Raw genomic sequence first — 18,635 nt, forward strand, 5'->3', positions numbered from 1 at the left:
CTTCTCTCCTTGATGAGTTTCCATCCGTGGCTTCTTGTCCTGCCTTCAGGTGCTTTGGAGAATAGCTTGACTCCCTCTTCTTTGGGGCAGCCCCTGAGATACTGGAATACTCCTACCATGTCCCCCCCCCCCCTAGTCCTTCTTTTCTCTAGACTGGCCATTCCCAAATCCTGCAGCCCTTCTTCCTATGTTTTCGTCTCCAGGCCTTTTAATCACCCTGGTTTCCCTTCTCTGCACTTTTCCCAAACTCTCACCATCTTTTTTGTGATGCGGTGACCAAAACTGGGGGTGGTATTCCAAGTGTGGCCTTACTAAGGCTTTATAAAGCGGTACCAATACTTCGCGTGGTCTTGATTCCACGCCTCTTGTTTATGCAACCCAGGATTGTATTAGCCTTTTTGGCAGCTGCCGCACACGGCTGGCTCACGGTTAAGCGATCGTCCGCTGGGATTCCAAGGTCCCCTTTCCCAGTTGCCATTTTTTTTTTTTGAGCCAGGGCCATCTGACCCCCTCGCCGAGAGGCAGGCCGAGGTTGATTTAACCGCCATTCCAAGACCGTGCTAGGTTTCCCCGCCACTTGCCCCATGCTCCTCTCCTCTCTTCTCTTCTGCAGGGTACGCCCATCAAGTACGAGAGCAGCTCCTGCCAATCAGCCATCAAGCACAACGTCAAGTCCCTGATCACCGGGGCCCAGCAAAACTCTCGCGAGGCCACCCGCCCGTGGAGATGGTCCCCCGAGAACGTGAAGGTGGTGGAACGCGGGAAGCACGAAGACCCCAAGGCTGGAGAGATCCGCCTCTCGCCACACCTCGGTGGTCAGCTCGGGGCCCTCCGTCCTGCGGTCGACCCTCCACGAGGTTCCCCCCAAGTCCCAAGTCAGTCCCCGGGATCTACGAGGACCCCAATGCCCGGAGGACCCCCGTGGGCTATCAGAGCCTGTCCAGAAGTTCACCCATGATGAACCGGGCCGAAGGTAGTTTGCTCGGAGGCTTTGCGGCTTCCGTTACGCTCAGCGGGACGAGGGGGGGGGAGTTTTTTTTTTAGAAGAGCCTGGACAGCCATTTGTCTGAAAACGGCTGTCTCCATGCCAGGGAAACTCTTTCTCTCTGCTTTATATTTTATTTTATTTTTTATTTTAATTCATTTATATCCCGCCCTTCTCTGAAGACTCAGGGTGGCTTACAAGCTTAGCAGTAGCCTTCATTCTATGTATACGCCCTGCTTGTTAGGGCTTTCACACAAACCCCAAGCGGCATTTTTACAAAGTCAGGCTTAATTGCCCCCAACAATCTGGGGTCCTCATTTTGCCTACCTGGGAAGGATGGAAAGGCTGAGTCAACCTTGAGCCTGGTGGGACTCGAACCTGCACTAATTGCAGGCAGCTGGTGTTACTTAAGGGAGGCATTAGCCCACTGCTCCACCAAGGGCTCTTTTATCTAAATATCTAAATAAAGCTTCACCTGATTGCATCCCTGCGTGCTGCCTTTTTCTTGGAAGCACCTCAACGAGCCATCGGTCTCGTGAGGCCTCACACGAAAGGCCGTGCCCGATGGCCCGCCGGCTCTTCCTCTGCCGTCGGTCATCTCTTGCGTGCTTCCACCGCCTTTTCACACCAGCCAGCCAGCCAGCCCAGCGCTCGGGGCTCCACCTGACTGCTGCAGCCGGCCAGTGTGGGCCACCGGAGCCGCTTTGCGTTCCCGCAACCGTTAAGCCGACTCTTTAAGGCGAATCCGGCTTCTCTTCGCAGGCAGCCCTTTCCTCCGCGAAGCCTTTGAATCACGAGAGGAAGTCCACACTGACGCCAACGCAAAGGGAGAGCGTCCCGGCCAAGTCTCCCGTCCCGGGGGTCGACCCGGTTGTCACGCACAGCCCCTTCGACCCCCCACCACCGAGGGGCCTGCCCCCCGAGGTCTACAGGAGCCATCTTTCTCCTCACCTGGACCCCACCATACAGTTCCACAGAGCCTTGGATCCCGGGTACGTACAATTATTATTATTATTATTATTATTATTATTATTATTATTATTATTATTATTATTATTATTATTATTATCATGAAACTCAGTCAACTGAACACTCAAACTGACTGGCGCTGATGGTTGACACGGGTTGCTGCCAGCATCCTAGGTATCAACCAGGCGTCTCCTTAACATGTAAGATGTTCCGAGTAGCGCAGTTTTTTGTAGCGTTGCTGGAGTTATTGCAGGAAGCTGCAATTTCTTGATGTGTTTTGTAAAGTTTTTGGACCTAGTTCCCAGTGCCCCAATGACGATGGGTATCACTGTTACGTGTTTCATCCATAATCGCGCAGTTTCGATGGCCAGGTCGCGGTATTTCGTAATTTTTTCCAGTTCTTTTTCTTCGACTCTGGCATCTCCTGGTATGGCGATATCAATCAACTGGAGATTATTATTATTGTTGTTGTTGTTACTACTACTACTACTACTACTACTACTACTAACTACTACTTGTGGGGCAGGCCGCAGCCATTTCGCAGCAAAGGGTTCCCGGAAGAAACGATGTGCAGTGATCAATTTACTGTGCAAACTGAAGATGACCTAACAATGCAGCACGGAGTCCATTGATTATTTTATTTATTAATCCAATTTAAGTGCCTCCGGACTCTGCCAGACTCTCTCTCTCGGTGCCAGTGTGGGAGATACCCCCTGCTCTCTTTTCTAGAAAGAGCTTTAATGTGGGCAGTACTGGAGATCTTTGACATACGACGGTAAAAGAGCCGGCTCTTTGGGGTTGTAAGTTGTGACCGGTTTTCACACTTAACGACCGTTGCAGCATTCCCCAGGGTCACGGGATCAAATTTCAGACACCTGGCACATAGAATACGGAATGGAATAGAATGGAATAGAATGGAATAGAATAGAATAGAATAGAATAGAATAGAATAGAATAGAATAGAATAGAATAGAATAGAATAGAATAGAATAGAATAGAATAATAAAAATATAGTAGAATAGAATAGGAATAGAATAGCTGAGTTGGAAGGGACCTTGGAGGTCATCTAGTCCAACCCCCTGCTCAGGCAGGCCACCCTATACCATTTCACACAAGTGGTTGTCCAGTCTCTTCATAAAAAGCTCCAGTGACGAGGGACCCTCAACTTCTGAATGCAAGCCATTCAACCGGTTAATCGTTCTCACTGTCCGGAAGTTTCTCCTGACTTCTAGGTGCTTTGGAGAATAGTTTCACTTCCCCCTCTTCTTCGGGGCAGACCCTCAAATATTGGGACGCCACTATCATGTCTCCCCCTAGTCCTTCTCTTCATTAAACTAGACATTAAACTAGAAGGGGGGGGTCAACCTATTCCCCAACCTGGAATTAAGGAAAAACTTCCTAAAAGCGAGAACAGTTAACCAGTGGAACAGCTTGCCACCAGAAGTTGTGAATGCTCCAACACTGGAAGTTTTGAAGAAGAGACCGGACAGCCATTGGTCTGGAAAGCTTGAGCAGGGGGTTGGACTAGAAGACCTCCAAGGTCCCTCCCAGCTCTGCTCAGATTGACTGATTGATATCTTAACCTGTGTCCTCCTTGTCCCCCGTCCAATGCCTTTTTTCTCTTCCTACCCCCAGCCACCGCCTACATGTTCCAGCGGCAGCTCTCGCCGACTCCCGGCTACCCCAGCCAATACCAGCTTTACGCCATGGAGAACACGCGTCAGACCATCCTGAACGACTACATCACCTCCCAGCAGATGCAGGTCAACTTGCGGCCGGACCTTGCGCGAGGACTGTCCCCACGGGAGCAAACCTTGGCTCTTCCTTACGCAGGAGCCCGAGGTAGGGTTCCTTGCCTCAAACCACGGTTAATTTGGAAATCTGTTGGTAGAATCCCCTGGTTCAGAAGTCCCCGATCTTTTTGGGCACCACCAGGGACTCTTTCTGAAGAAGTTGTTGTTAGTTGCAAAGTCGTGTCCGACCCAATGTTGTCCCCACGGACAACGTTCCTCCAGGCCTTCCTGTCCTCTACCATCTTCTGGAGTCCATTTAAGCTCATGTCTCCTGCTTCAGTGACTCCATCCAGCCACCTCATTCTCTGTCGTCCCCTTCTTCTCTTGCCCTCCACCTTTCCCAGCATGAGGCTCTTCTCCAGTGAGTCCTTCCTTCTCATGAGGTGGCCAAAGGATTTGAGTTTCAGCTTCAGGATCTGGCCTTCTAAAGAGCAGTCAGGGTTGATCTTCTCTAGGACTGACTGGTTTGATCGCCTGGCAGTCCAAGGGACTCGCAGGAGTCTTCTCTGGCACCATAGTTCAAAGGCCTCAATTCTTTGGTGCTCATCCTTTCTTATGGTCCAGCTTTCACAGCCATACATTGCAACTGGGAAGACCACAGCCTTGACTATACGCACTTTTGTTGACAGAGTGATGTGTCTACCTTTTAGTGTGCTGTCTAGATTTGCCATGGCTTTCCTCCCAAGGAGCAAGCGTCTTTTAATTTCTTGGCTACAGTCCCCATCTGCAGTGATCTTGGAGCCCAAGATCACTACCTCCATTTCTTCCCCACCTATTTGCCAGGAATTGAGAGGGCCGGATGCCATGATCTTGGTTTTCTTAATGTTAAGTTTCAACCCAACTTTTGCACTCTCCTTCTTCACCCACAACAAGAGGCTCTTTAGTTCTTCTGTAGTATCTTCTTCGGAAGATACGTGCACACTTCAAACCCAAGAACACGCTAAGGCAGAAGCTTGTCCCCCCCAAGGATAAAACACCCAGACAAAAACGGAGCAACGTGGTTATATGCCGTACAATGCAGTAAGCCTTGTGCAGATCTGTACATCGGGGAAACAAAACAACCACTTCACAACCGCGTGGCACAACATAGGAGAACAAACCCATCAGGACAAGAGTCAGCCGTCCATCTACCTTTAAAAGACGAAGGCCGCTCTTTTGAAGACAGGAAAGGCCACATTTTGGACAGAGAGGACCGCTGGCTTGAAAGAGGGGTCAAAGAGGCCATCTAGGTCAAAATTGCCCTCCCTCAACAGAGGGGAAGGGATAGAACAGAATAACAACTTGATTGTCACTTTGAATGCACGCTAATTGGCATACGTTAGAGTGAAATTTCATTGCCTACAGCTCTGAAAAGGGTCACCACCTCCGACATACGCCACATAAACATGACAAAACTAAAACGAATAAATACAGAATTATGCATATGCCCACATGTATTATACGACCCAGAGAAACAGCAGTCTAGTTCGGATTATGTATAGATGTGCATGGCGAGAAAAACAGAATCTTGCAATACAACATCACCTGTCTCCTGTCTACAACACAGTCCTTTCAACAGTTCCAAGAAGGCTCCACACCCATTTGCACCCCTCAGGTGACCTTGAGGACAACCTCCAAGTGGCCTCAATGAGACTCTAAAACTGGGGTTCCCAACCCAGGTGTGTGTGTGTGTGTGTGCTCGCACCCGCTGGGGGTATGAGACGATATTCCAGTTGGTGCGAAAACCTGGGTTTAGAAGCTTCAAAATTATACTGCACGTGCATAGTTCGTCGCCGTTATTTCGAACTTTTGTAGGGATTCGAGGGCTGCGAGAATACATCAGAAGCGTTCTAGGGGTGCGGGGTACAGAAAAGGTTGGGAACCGCTGCTCGAAAAGAAGGCAAAGGAGCAGCTCTCTGCAAGGAGTATAAGTCCTTCCATTCCCCACCATCTAGTCCAGGGATCGGCAACCTTAAACGCTCAAAGACCCGTTTCCGAGAGAGAGAGAGAGAGAGAAAAAACATTGGGAGCCGCAAAACTCGCGCGCATGCGCGGGTGGGCACGCAAGGGGGGGGAGCTTGATTGAAGAGTTCAATTAAGAAGAAATAGAGGCTGCTGTGCATGAATTCTCTCTCCCCCTCCCTCCCTCTCTTTCCCTCCCTCTCTCTCTTTCCCTCCCTCTCTCTCTCCCCCCCCCCCTTCTCTCTCTCCGATCTTCTGCTTCACCTGGCAAGCTGGCTTCACGCTGTTCTCCGACAAGCTGACACACGTGCTGGCTCTCCTGCCCTTGCTCTGCCATTTCTCTTCCAACACTCAGCGTGTGTTTGTGTGTGTGTGTGTGTGTGTGTGAGAGAGAGAGAGAGAGAGAGAGAGCTGATGCTTTCTGCTGCTTCCTGCTTCCTTCAGAGACGCAGCAAAGGCAGGAACCCTGCCCAGTAAGCTTGTCAGCTTCTCGGAGAACAGCATGAGGCCACTCTCTTTTTTACACACGCACATACACACACACAATGAGAGAGAGAGAGAAGCACAAGTGCCTCTCTCTCTCTCTCTGCAAATAGTGGAGGAGGACTGGGAGCCGCAGGAGAAGGCAAGAACCGCAAGCGGGTCCAGAGCCGCGGGTTACCGACCCTTGATCTAGTCAGAGCCGAAGAAACTTGTTAAGGAATTTACTGTGTAGGGTCTCCTTGTGCTACCAAAGAGTTGCACAGACAAGGAAGGGTACTGAGAGCAGCAAGAGTCACACAAGAGTACACTGAGTTGTAAAAGCAAAAAAGTAGTTTACTTTTGAGGTGGTGTAAAAACAAAAATGCACAGTCAAAATAAACAGTCCAGGTCACACACAATAGCAACGGTCCAAGAAGTAATCCAAAATACAAAGTCTTCTTACCGGTCCAGAGGTCAATACACAGTTCAGGTTTACAACAGTAGTAAACCAACAGCAGAGCAAAAACAGTAATAGTAGAGATCAATGAATTCAGAGAGAGAGAGAGAGAAGCTACGTTCCTAGCTCCCTCTTATGGCCATGAGAACACTTACACACCCATTGGCCAATTAACATCTTAAAGACATACCATCATGGTTAATATATTTTCAACCCAACATTGTAGGCTAGCACCATATGCCTAACAAAGCTTCTTGGAGGAAAAGCAAAACGCCTTCCAAGAAAAAGAAAGGTCTAGTTTGAATTTTTGAATTTTATTGAATTTATATATTTTATTTATTTATTTTTATTTTAATTCCATTTATATCCCGCCCTTCTCCGAAGACTCAGGGCGGCTTACAAGCTTAGCCCGCCCTTTCCCGTAGGACTCAGGGCGGTTTTACAGGGTTAAAAACTACAATACAGAAATTAAAAAACAATTAAAAAGATTAAATTAAATCCCTGAACAAATAAAAAAAAACCCAGTTAAAACTCTCAGCGTGGGCCGGACAGCTCGAAGAGCCAGGTCTTCAGGTCCCGGCGAAATGAACGAAGGTCGGGGGCAGTCCTGAAAAAGCACCTTTGGGACACCCACGACCTGGAGGACGGAGAATCTGCACAGACAGTCCGGGTCCTTGGGAGGTGAAGGGCCAGTGGGAGTGGGGGATTGCGCGGGATGGTTGAGGATCGTTGCTGTCTCCGGTTGGCTGTGTGGTTGATTTGGATTCCGAGAGGTTGTATGTGTGTTTTTTTTTTTTTTGTCTTATCCGTGTCGGCTTTTCTTCCTTCCTCTTTCGACAAAGGAATCATCGACCTGAACAGCATGGCTCCCACCATCTTGGTGCCCCACCCCGGAGGGCCGAGTACGCCTCCGATGGAGAGGATCACCTACATTCCCGGCACTCAGCTGGCCTTCCCCACCAGGCCTTACAACCCACCTTCCATGTCTCCAGGTAAGACTCAGAAGGAAGGTTGTGTGTGTCTGTGTGCACTGAATGATGATGATAATAAAGTTGGAAGGGACCTTGGAGGTCATCTAGTCCAACCCCTGCTTAGGCAGGAAACCCTATACCATTTCAGACAAATGGCTGTCCAGTCTTTTCTTTAAAACTTCCTGTGTTGAAGCTTTCACTGCTTCTGGAGGCAGGTTGTTCCACTAGTTAATTGTTCTAACTGTCAGGAAGTTTCTCCTTAGTTCTAGGTTGCTTCTCTCCTTGACCAGTTTCCATCCGTTGCTTCTTGTCCTGCCTTCGGGCGCTTTGGAGAATAGCTTGGCTCCCTCTTCTTTGGGGCAGCTCGTAAGATACTGGAAGACTGCTATCGTGTCCCCCCTCGTCCTTCTCTTCGTTAAACTAGACATACCCAGTTCCAGCAACTCTTCCTTCTATATTTTAGCCTCCGGACCCCTGATCCTCTTTGTTGCTCTTCTCTGTACTCTTTCTAGAGTCTCAACATCTTTTTTACATCGTGGTGACCAAAACTGGATGCCGTATTCCAAGCGTGGCCTTACCAAGGCCTTGTAAAGTGGTATTAACACTTCACGTGATCTTGATTCTGTCCCTCTGTTAATGCAGCCTAGTACTGTGTTGGCTTTTTTGGCAGCTGCAGCACACGGCAGGCTCATGGATGTGCCGAGTTCAGGTCCAAGGCAGCTGAGGGGTTTTGGAAGGGCAGGGTGGGTGGTCAGGTGGGTGAGACACCCCCTCACCCCACTTCTGCTTCTGATCTAAAGCTGGCCACATCTGCCCAGAACTTCTGAAATGCTTTCTCTTGATTTCAGCTTGGCTGCCGATTAGGTATGTATCATAGGTGGTCCTCGACTTATGACTGACCACTTGGCAACCGTTTGAAGAGGCAATAGACCCTGAAAAAGCATACAGGCGTGCCTTGACTTACAAGCGTTCGTTCTGTGACCGTTCAAAGATACAACGGTCCTGGGCAAAAGTGGTTTATGAATCACAGGTTAAGTTTTTCGCACTTAACGACTATTGGAGCATCCCCCCCCCAGTCACGTGATAAAAATTCGGATGCCTGGCAACTGGTTCATATTTGTGACGGCTGCAAAGCCCCAGGGGTGTTACGTCACCCCCTTTTGTGACCTTCAGACGAGCAAACTCAATGGGGCAAAGGTGTGTTCATTGAACGGCCGTGATGCTTACTCAACAGCTGCAGCGATTCACTTAACGACCATGGCAAAATTCATTTAACAGCTGTCTCGCTGAGTGTTGTGATTCAGGGTCAGCCTGTGGGTTCGGCAGTTGGGTCGGACGACTCAGAGGAGGAGGGGGGTGTTGGAAGAGCTTGCTGAGGGGGTTGGAGATCTTGCTGATGAGAGCCCTCAGCCAGGCCCCTCCCACCTGGTCACGACGGAGACCCAGCTGTGTGAGCCTGACAGAGTGGATGAAGATGACCCACAGCTGGCCCTGTTCAAGGACGCCCGACGCAGGAGGCAGTCAATCAGGAGTAAACAGAGGAAGGCAATGGGGCACCTCGGAAGGAGGCAGAGAGAAGCCACGCCCTGAACTGTATAAAAGGGGAATGCGTAGGAGGGCTGGTTTGCTGAAGGCAACCGTTTGAAAAGCTCCTGTTTCTTGGTTCGTGTCTTGTTCCGTTTGTTTTTGTATCAATAAATTTGGCAGGCGTAATTCCAGCCTCTTGCCTTCTTGTAAAAGGGGTTGTCCCTGCCTTTTCTGCAGGGCTGGTAGCAGGCTGGTACAGAACACTGAGCAACAGAAATGCTGTGGTCATTCAGTTGAGGACTACTGGTCATCCATCCGCCTGATTCTGTAAAAGCCCCCTTTCTCTTCTCTTTTGATCCACAGGGCATCCGTCCCACCTGCCGGCCTCCGTGGTAGCCAGCACAGAGAGGGAGAGGGAGAAAGAACGGGAGCGGGACCGAGAGCGGGAGAGGATCTCGTCCACTCCCACAGACCTCTACCTTCGCCCAGGTAAGCCCCAGTTGCCTCTTTGGGCTCTGTCACCTAGAACGGAACGGAACGGAACAGAATGGAATATGGGATGGGATGGAATACAATGGAATAGAAGAGAATAATATTAGAGCAGAACAGAAGAGAATAATATTAGAACAGAATAGAGTAGAATAGAATTAATGGAATAGAAATAGAATAGAATAGAATAGAGTTGGACTTGCAATTGGAATACAACAGAACAGAATAGGAATTGGATTGGAATGGGAATGGAATAGACTAGACTAGAATTAGAATTAGAATTAGAATTTAGAATAGAATAGAATTAATGGAATAGAAATAGAATAGAATAGAATAGAAGAATAGAATAGAATAGAATAGAATAGAATAGAATAGAATAGAATAGAATAGAATAGAATAGAATAGAATAGAATAGAATAGAAAATAAGTAATGGAATAGAATAGAATAGAACAGAATAATATTAGAATCGAATGGAATGGAATGGAAAATTAGAATAGAATAGAATAGAATAGAATTACAGAATGAAATGGAATTAAATAGAATAGAATAGAAAATAGAATAGAACATAGAACAGAATAGAACATAGAATTACGGAATAGAATAGAATAGAATAGAATAGAATAGAATAGAATAGAGTTCAGAATTGCAATTGGAATAGAACAGAATAGGAATTGGAATGGAATGCAATAGAATAGAACAGAAGAGAAGAGAACAGAACAATATTAGAACAGAATAGAACAGAACAGAATAGAATAAGGAATAGAATACAGAATAGAATGAAGAATGGAATGGAATAAAAATTTTTATTGGCCACATGTGACCGGACACACAAGGAATTTGTCTCTGGTGCAGAAGCTCTCGGTGTAAATCATGAGCACAGTCATAAAATACAATCCTCATAAATCCTAAATCCTATCAATGAGCGTCTCATTGATAGTCATAAGATACTCAGTAAAAACACTCAACGTAAATCATAAGATACAAGCAACAAAGTCACAACAACAAGTTACGGAAATAGGCAATGGGAAAGACGAGAAGATAAATAGCAACACTGCCCTTCTAGATGGTGTGACAGCTTTGTGGGAGTTGGGTGTTCACCGGAGCGAGGGCACAGTGGAAGAAAAACCTGTCCCCCTGTCTAGTTGTTTTGGTGTGCAATGCTCTGTTGCGCCATCCAGAGGGGAGAAGTTGAAATATTTTCTGTCCACGTTGTGAGGTCTCTGATTTGTGCACTGTTCAGGTCGGCAGGCTGGTTGCAAGTGGGTTTTTTTGTGCAGTCCTAACTATCCGCTGAAGTCCGTACCTGTCCCATTTCGGTTAGTGTGCCAAACCCTACAGTCATACGCTCAATAATTCCTCTCTACAACATTCAACAACAAACAGAAGGGAATCTGTAGGCAGAATCGTCTTCCCCCCCCCCAAATCCTTGGATTGTTCCGCCAAGACTGATGGGAACGGTAGTCCAAGTAACCCAGAAAGAACCAGATAGTGGTGGGGGGATCCGCTGTACAGGCAGTCCTCGGCTTATGGCCGCGAATTGGGACCAGAATTTCCGTTGCTAAGCAATACAGTTGTTAGTACGCTAGAAACCTCCCAGGGTCACTTTGAAACGAGAGGGGCAGTCAATAAATTCCATAATAATTTTAAAAAAAGAGTCACGACATATTTTTTCGGGGGGGGGGGGGGGAAACACAGTTGTTGAGCAAATCATTGCCGTCGTCAAAACGAATCACATAGTCATTATATGAACCCGGCTTCCCGCATTTCCTCGACCCCGGGACGCTGCAAAAACTTTTGCAAATTTGAGCGCCCGAATTTTGGATGGCGTGACCGCGAGGAGGTTGTGACGGTCGTAAGTGCGAGGACCTGGTCTCAAGCCCCTTTCTGCAGCGCCCCTGTAACCTGGAAGGGTCCCAGAAGGAACGGTTGTATGCCGAGGACTTCCAGCCCCCTTTGGGAAGCAACGGGTGACTGTCAGAGCCCCGGTTGTCCATCTCTTGACTCGGTTTCCCTCCACGTTCCTCAGGCGCCGAGCAGCCGGGGAAAGGAGGCAGCCACGGCTACGTCCGCTCGCCGTCGCCCTCCGTCCGGAGCCAAGAGTCCATCCTCCAGCAGCGGCCCAGCATCTTTCAGGGTTCCAACGGGACGAGCGTCATCACCCCGCTGGACCCCACCGCCCAGCTGCGCATCATGTACGTCTCGCCTCTGTGTGTGTGTGTGCGTGCGTGTGTGTGTGTGTGTGTTTGCAACCGGTAGCGTCTCTAGGAGCGCCTGGGGATGGGGTGGGGGCGAGGTGGGATTGGAGGAAGGCTACAGGCAGTCCCCGACTTGCGACCTGAATGGAACTTGCCTGTGAAGAGTCGCAGGTTGCGACGGTCGTAAGCTGGGGTGGTCAGCTGATCCTCTTTGCAGCGGCCGTTAAATGAGTGCCGTGGTTGTTAAGGAAACCCATTTTCTTGCTAGGGCGCTGTTTGGTAATTTCCCGTTTTCTGCAAAATGGCTCCCTTCCTCCTTTTTCCCCATTCCTTTTCCTTCCCTCCCTCCCTCCCTCCCTTTTCCTTCCTCCCTCCCTCCCCCCTTTTTTCCTTTTCCTTTTTTTTCCTTCCTCCCTCCCCTTTCCTTTTCCTCCCTCCCTTTTCCTTTCTTTTTTCCTCCCTCCCTCTCACCTTTTCCCTTCCTCCTTCCCCTTTTTCTTCCACCCACCCACCCTCCCTCCCTTCCCTTTTTCTTTCCTTCCTTCTTTGCTTTCTTCCTTCCTTTTCTCCCTTCCATTTCCTTCCTTCCTTCCCTCACTTCCCTTTCCTTTTCCTCCCTCCCTTTTCCTTTTCCTTCCTTCCTTCCTTTTTCTTCTTCCTTGTTTTCCTTTCTCACTCTCTCCCTTTTTTCCTTCCTTCCTTTTCTCCCATTTCCTTCCCTCCCTCCCCTTTCCTTTTCCTCCCTTCCTTTTCCTTCCTTCCTTCCTTCCTTCCTTCCTTCCTTCCTTCCTTCCTTCCTTCCTTCCTTCCTTCCTTCCTCTTTTTTTCTCTTTCTTCCTTCTTTTCCTTTCTCCCTCCCTTTTTTCCTTCCTTCTTTTTCTCCCTTCTATTTCCTTCCTCTCCCCCCTCTCTCTCTCTCCTTCCTTTTCTGTCTTCTGGTAACCCCTAACCCTGGATTTAAAGACAGCGACCCCGTAGACGGGTTCCCTCTTAAACTCAACCCAGCCTCCCCAGAAGGGACCCTAGTGGGTGTCTCCTCCGAGGTGCTCAAGACCCTCCTGGCCACGGCCTCAACCTCCCTCTTCACCGCTGCAGAAACACCCAAAGGCCTGAGACCAGATTTAACCCTGCAAATGTTTCTCCCTCTCTCTCTCTCTCTCTCTCTCTCTCTCTCTCTCTCTCTCTCTCTCTCTCTCTCTCTCTCTCTCTCTCTCTCTCTCTCTCACACACACACACACACACACACACACTCTCACACACACACACACACTCTCACTCTCACTCTTTCTGCATCCTTGTTAGGCATATGGTGATAGCCTAGTTGGGTTGAAAATATATAAACCATGATGTTGTGACTTTAAGATGTTAATTGGCCAATGGGTGTGTAAGTGTTCTCATGGCCATAAGAGGGAGCTAGGAACGTAGCTTCTCTCTCTCTCTCTCTCTGAATTCACTGCTCTCTCTACTATTACTGTTTTGCTATACTGTTGGTTTACTACTGTGGTAAACCTGAACAACTGTGTATTGACCTCTGGACCGGTAAGAAGACTTTGTATTTGGAATACTCCTTGGACTGTTACTATTGTGTATGACCTGGACTGTTCCTTTTTGACCGTGCATTTTTGGTTTTTATACCACCTCAAAAGTAAAATACTTTCTGTTTTCACAACTCAGTGTACTCTTGTGGTTACTGTGTGACTCTTACTGCTCTCAGTACCCTTCCTTGTCTGTGCAACTCCTTGGCAGCACAAGGAGACATCTGCACATCAGTTCCTAACAATCCTCCTTCCCTTTTCCCCAACAGGCAGCTGCCCCCCGGCGCGCCCTCCATCACCCAAGGCCTGCCCGCCTCCCGGTACAGCACCGCAGCCGACGCCCTGGCGGCCCTGGTGGACGCAGCCGCCTCCGCCCCGCAGATGGAAGTGGCCAAGGGCAAGGACGGCAAACACGAGGGGGGCCGGATGGAGGAGAATCTGGGCCGCCGGCCCTCGGTGGTGAGCGAGCAGCTGCCGCAGCCGATGGAACCAAAAGCGCCGGACGGGGAGAAGAGGGGAGCCCCGGGTCCCTACGTCTCCTCGGCGTCGGCGGCTTTTCCCAGCAGCAAATCCCAGAACCTGCCGTCTTCGGCCGTCTACTCCGAGGCCGGGAAAGACAAAGGGCCCTCCTCCATCTCTAAGTACGAGGAGGAGCTGCGCACACGGGGCAAAACCACCATCACCGCCGCCAACTTCATTGACGTGATCATCACCCGGCAGATCGCCTCCGACAAGGACGCCCGCGATCGCGGCTCGCAGAGCTCGGATTCTTCCGGCAGCTGTACGGTGGCTTTCCGTTTATCCGTCTGGGTGGATTTCTTTTCTCTTTTTTTTTCTTTTTCCCACCTGGGTGGTCTTTGGGACGATTTGGGGATGGACTAATTTGAAGCTCGTTTGCCTACAACAACCCTGTGAGGTGGGTTGGGCTGAGAGAAAGGGACAGGCCTGAAGTCACAAGGACAGGCTTCGTAGCTAAGCAGGACTCCCTGTGTCTTGTCAGCCTGCCCCTATCATGACTCAAGTGGAACTAGAACTCACTGTCCCCTAGTCATTGGCCCAAAGTCACCCAACCAACTTTCATGACTGAGGCGGGAATAGAACTCACCGTCTCCTGGTGATTGGCTCAGAGTCACTCAGCCAGCTTCCATGCCTAAGGCGGGACTAGAATTCACCATCTCCTGGTGATCGGCCCAAAGTCATCCAGCCAGCTTTCATGCTTAAGGTGGGACTAGAACTCGCTGTCACCTAGTGATTGGCCCAGAATCACCCAACTACCTTTCATGCCTGAGGCTGAACTAGAATTCACCACCTCCTGGTGATTGGCCCAAAGTCATCCAGCTGGCTTTCATGAGGCGGGACTAGAACTCACCGCCTCCTGGTGATTGGCCCAAAGTCACCCAGCCGGCTTTCATGCCTAAGGCGGGACTAGAACTCACCGTCTCCTGGTGATTGGACCGAAGTCATCCAGCCGGCTTTCATGCCTTAGGGCAGACTAGAACTTTCAGCTCCTGCACCAAGCAGGCTCTTGTTTTGTTAACCAAGGATTGTGTTATTGTGCAAACCCAGCTGGCCGGCTTCTAGATAACTTTTCCACCCCAACCTCCACAATATTTTAGAGCACAAAATGTTCAAGCAACCCATTTGATAAAGGGAAATGTACAGACTTGACATGGATTTGCTGTGTCTTTAGGGTCACTTCCTCTTTCCTAGCCCTGATGACTTCTTGGAAGTGCCCTACAACTAACAACAGGGGCCCCCCGATCAGCCCTGTGCCTTCCCACACAAGGTTGTCGCTAAGTGCAGGACTTCAGCCAGCAAGGCTAGTGGGCAGAGAAGGGTGAATACCTTCCAGGCTGGACCCAAGGGCATCATTAAATAAATTTTATTTATTTATTAATGGGACTTATATCCCGCCCTATCTCCCGAAGGACTCAGGGCGGCTTTGTAGTCTAGTATCTTTCCTCGCTACCTTAAGCTGGCTGTTAAAAGCCTAGGGCGTTTTTTTCTCAACCTTGGGTTGACTTCAAGTCCCACAATTCCCCAGCCAGCATCCTTTGCAAGGGATGGACTTCAATTTCCAGAATTCAGGGAGTGGAAGCCCACCCCTCTTAAAGCAGGCTGGCTGGGGGATTCTGGGAGTGGAAGTCCATCCCTTCTAAAGCATGCAGGATGAGGAATCCTGGGAGTGGAAGTCCAACACTCTTAAAAGTATGGCTGGCTAGGGAATTCTGGGAGTGGAAGTCCAACACTCTTAAAAGTATGGCTGGCTGGGGAATTCTGGGAGTGGAAGTCCAACACTCTTAAAAGTATGGCTGGCTGGGGAATTCTGGGAGTTGAGGTCCACCCATCTTAAATCATGACAGTTGGGGGGGTTCTGGGAGTGGAAGTCCACCCGTCTTAAAGCAAGCTGGCTGGGGGATTCTGGGAGTTGAGGCCCCCTGCTCTTAAAGCAGGCTGGCTGGGGAATTCTGGGGGTGGAAGCCCACCCCTCTTAAAGCAGGCTGGCTGGGGCATTCTGGGAGCTGAAATCTATACAGCTTTATACAACCTTTCTCCTAAGGTGGATAAACCAAGTTCCTACAGTTGAGACTTCCTGGTTTAGGACAAGGACGTTGTCAAAGGCTGTTGGGTTTTCTCAAACGAGAAGCAGCATAAACCTTCTAGGAGGATTATAATCTTCCTCTCCTCTTCCTCTTCTGCAGTGTCCTCCTCTTCCCACCGATACGAACCCTCCAGAGATGCCATAGAGGTGATCAGTCCCGCCAACTCACCTGTACCCCCTCCGGATAAGATGCCTCCTTACCAGCAGGAAACCCCCAAAATGAACCAAGGAGAAAGTAAGTTTTTTCTAGGACGGAGAAGCGGGGGCTCGCAAAATTGGGCTGCCCGGATTGGGAACATAGAATCTTTGGGCTGGGGAGGCACCTCAGAGGTCTTCTAGTCCAACCCCCTGCTCAAGACAGGAGAACTCATATCATCCTGGTCAAATGGTGGTCTAGGCTAAGATTGAGACCAACCTAGTTCCAAGAACATTCCTCTAGCTGCTTCCTTCTTCAGGGCTGGCGACCAGCCTGGGGAATGGCAACCTCTGTGGTTAGTTCTCAACTTAACAATCGTTCGTTTAGCAACTGTTTTTAAAGTTGCAACAGCACTGAAAAGCGTGACTTACAACCAGTTCTCGTAGTTATGACCGTTGGAGCCTTCCCACGCTCACGCACTCAAAATTTATGCCCTTTGGCAAGCTGAACGTCCCGGTGATTGCGTGGTCATCATGTCTGACCTTCCTGGGCAACTTCCAAGTAAAGTCAGTGTGAGTGTCAACATCCAGCTCGAAAATGCAAACAAAATTCCAGGCTCATCCCGTTTCTGAAAAATCTTTTGGTTTATTGAATACGTGGCATGGTAACATCGAAACAAAACTAACTCTGAGATTCCCAGATACCAGTTCCTAGAATTAAACAATAAATTCTCCGGCCAACCCACCCCTACCCCCACCCTCTCACGTAGTCCATGTAAACAATTTCACTTTGTTATGGGAACCGGCTGCTTCCTCTCCACACCTGCTGCGGTGTCCTTGGAAAGGTTTCAGGCTCCCAGGTTCCTCAGTGGAATCATAGAGGTTTTGTTTTTTCCATCTAACCCATTCTAAAGCAATACCTCCCCCTCCCCTTACTCTAATGGCAAGTTGAAATGAAGAGGCAAGTAGCTTCCAGAGAGAGAGAGAGAGAGAGAGGGGGGGGGGGGGAGATAGATAGATAGATAGATAGATAGATAGATAGATAGATAGATAGATAGATAGATAGATAATATAGACAGAGATAGCTTGATTGATAGAGATAGATGGATACATATAAAGAGGTGATAGATAGATAGATAGATAGATAGATAGATAGATAGATAGATAGATAGATAGATAGATAGATAGATAGATGATAGATAGATAGATAGAAATGGATGGATAGATGACATAGATAATAGATGATAGATAAATAGATACAGATACAGATAGATAAAATAGAGATAGATAGATAGATAGATAGATAGATAGATAGATAGATAGATAGATAGATAGATAGATGATAGAGACAGCTTGATATAGATACATATAGATGTGATAGATAAACACAGATAATAGATAAATAGATGGATATGGATACATACAGATAGATAATATTGATATGCATAGATCAGGGGTGTCAAACTCAATTGCATTGAGGGCCGCATCAGCATTACGGTTGCCCTCAGGGGGCCGGGTGGGTGTGGCCAGGGTGGGCGTGGCCTACTGGGTGGGTGTGGCTAGTGTGTGTGGCCTACTGAGTGGGCGTGGCCAGCTCTACATGGTTTGCATCAAGGGTGCCTATGGGGGCCTGGGCAGGAGTGGGACAGATCTGAGGGTCTCTGGCAGAAGGAGGGTCTCTGGGCCAGGGCCAAGGCAGTGGGGGCCGTTCCCTCACTGTTTCCAGGATGGCTTCGGGGGTCACATGAAACCACTTCGCGGGCCGGATCCGGCCCCCGGGCCTTGTGTTTGACATGTCTGGCATAGATAGATAGATAGATAGATAGATAGATAGATAGATAGATAGATAGATAGATAGATAGATAGATAGATAGATAGATAGATACAGCTTGATTGATATAGATACATATAGAGGTGATAGACAGACAGATAGATAAAGAGAGGTAAGTTGACAGCGGGAAACTGGATCCACTTAATGACTCTGTGATTCACGTAACAACTGTGGCCACTCTCTTAACAACCGTAGCAAAAAAAGGCCACAAAATCAGGTGCGCCTCACTTAGCCACCGCCTTGCTTAGCGATGGAAATTCTGCTCCCGTTGTCGTCTTCCGATGAGATTTGACTCGTTTTGGAAAGCGAGGCCTGCTTGTGGGGCTGGGCCAACTTAACACCTTCCAGACACCCCAAAAGCTGCGGTTCCTGGAAATCCCAGCCCTGTTTTTCTAGCTGGGAATCCTGGGACTTGTAGACCCAGGGGTCTTCCAACTTGTGGACTTCAACTCCCAGAATTCCTCAGCCAGCGTGCCTGGTTGAGGAATTTTGGGAGTTGAAGTCCACAATTAATGGGCCAAGGTTGAAGACCCTTGTTTTAACCCCCCTGAAAGACGCCAAGGAAGGGAAAGAACAATGGAAGAAGCGGAAGAATGGCTCTCAGAGCTACAGGTAGTCCTCAACTTACGACAGTTCACTCAGTGACCGTTCAAAGTTACAACAACACTGGAAAAATGTGACTCGTGACTATTACTCACCCTTACGACCGTTGCAGTGTCCCCGTGGTCACCTGATCAGAATT

At 48.9% G+C, this 18,635-nt stretch overlaps 1 protein-coding gene across 1 annotated transcript in view; it reads left to right on the forward strand.

Moving 5' to 3' along the window:
- Positions 1–18,635, forward strand: part of NCOR1 (nuclear receptor corepressor 1) — a 165,251-nt gene that overhangs the window by 132,564 nt on the left and 14,052 nt on the right. Inside the window, 12 exon segments of the mRNA XM_083379641.1 lie at positions 614–685; positions 688–732; positions 734–796; positions 798–881; positions 883–976; positions 1,752–1,975; positions 3,589–3,796; positions 7,450–7,599; positions 9,469–9,594; positions 11,622–11,787; positions 13,595–14,106; positions 16,028–16,162. Coding sequence (XP_083235767.1) covers positions 614–685; positions 688–732; positions 734–796; positions 798–881; positions 883–976; positions 1,752–1,975; positions 3,589–3,796; positions 7,450–7,599; positions 9,469–9,594; positions 11,622–11,787; positions 13,595–14,106; positions 16,028–16,162 — 1,879 coding nt within the window.

The sequence above is a fragment of the Vipera ursinii genome (genome assembly GCF_947247035.1).
Source record: "Vipera ursinii genome assembly, chromosome: 1".
NCBI lineage: Eukaryota > Metazoa > Chordata > Lepidosauria > Squamata > Viperidae > Vipera > Vipera ursinii.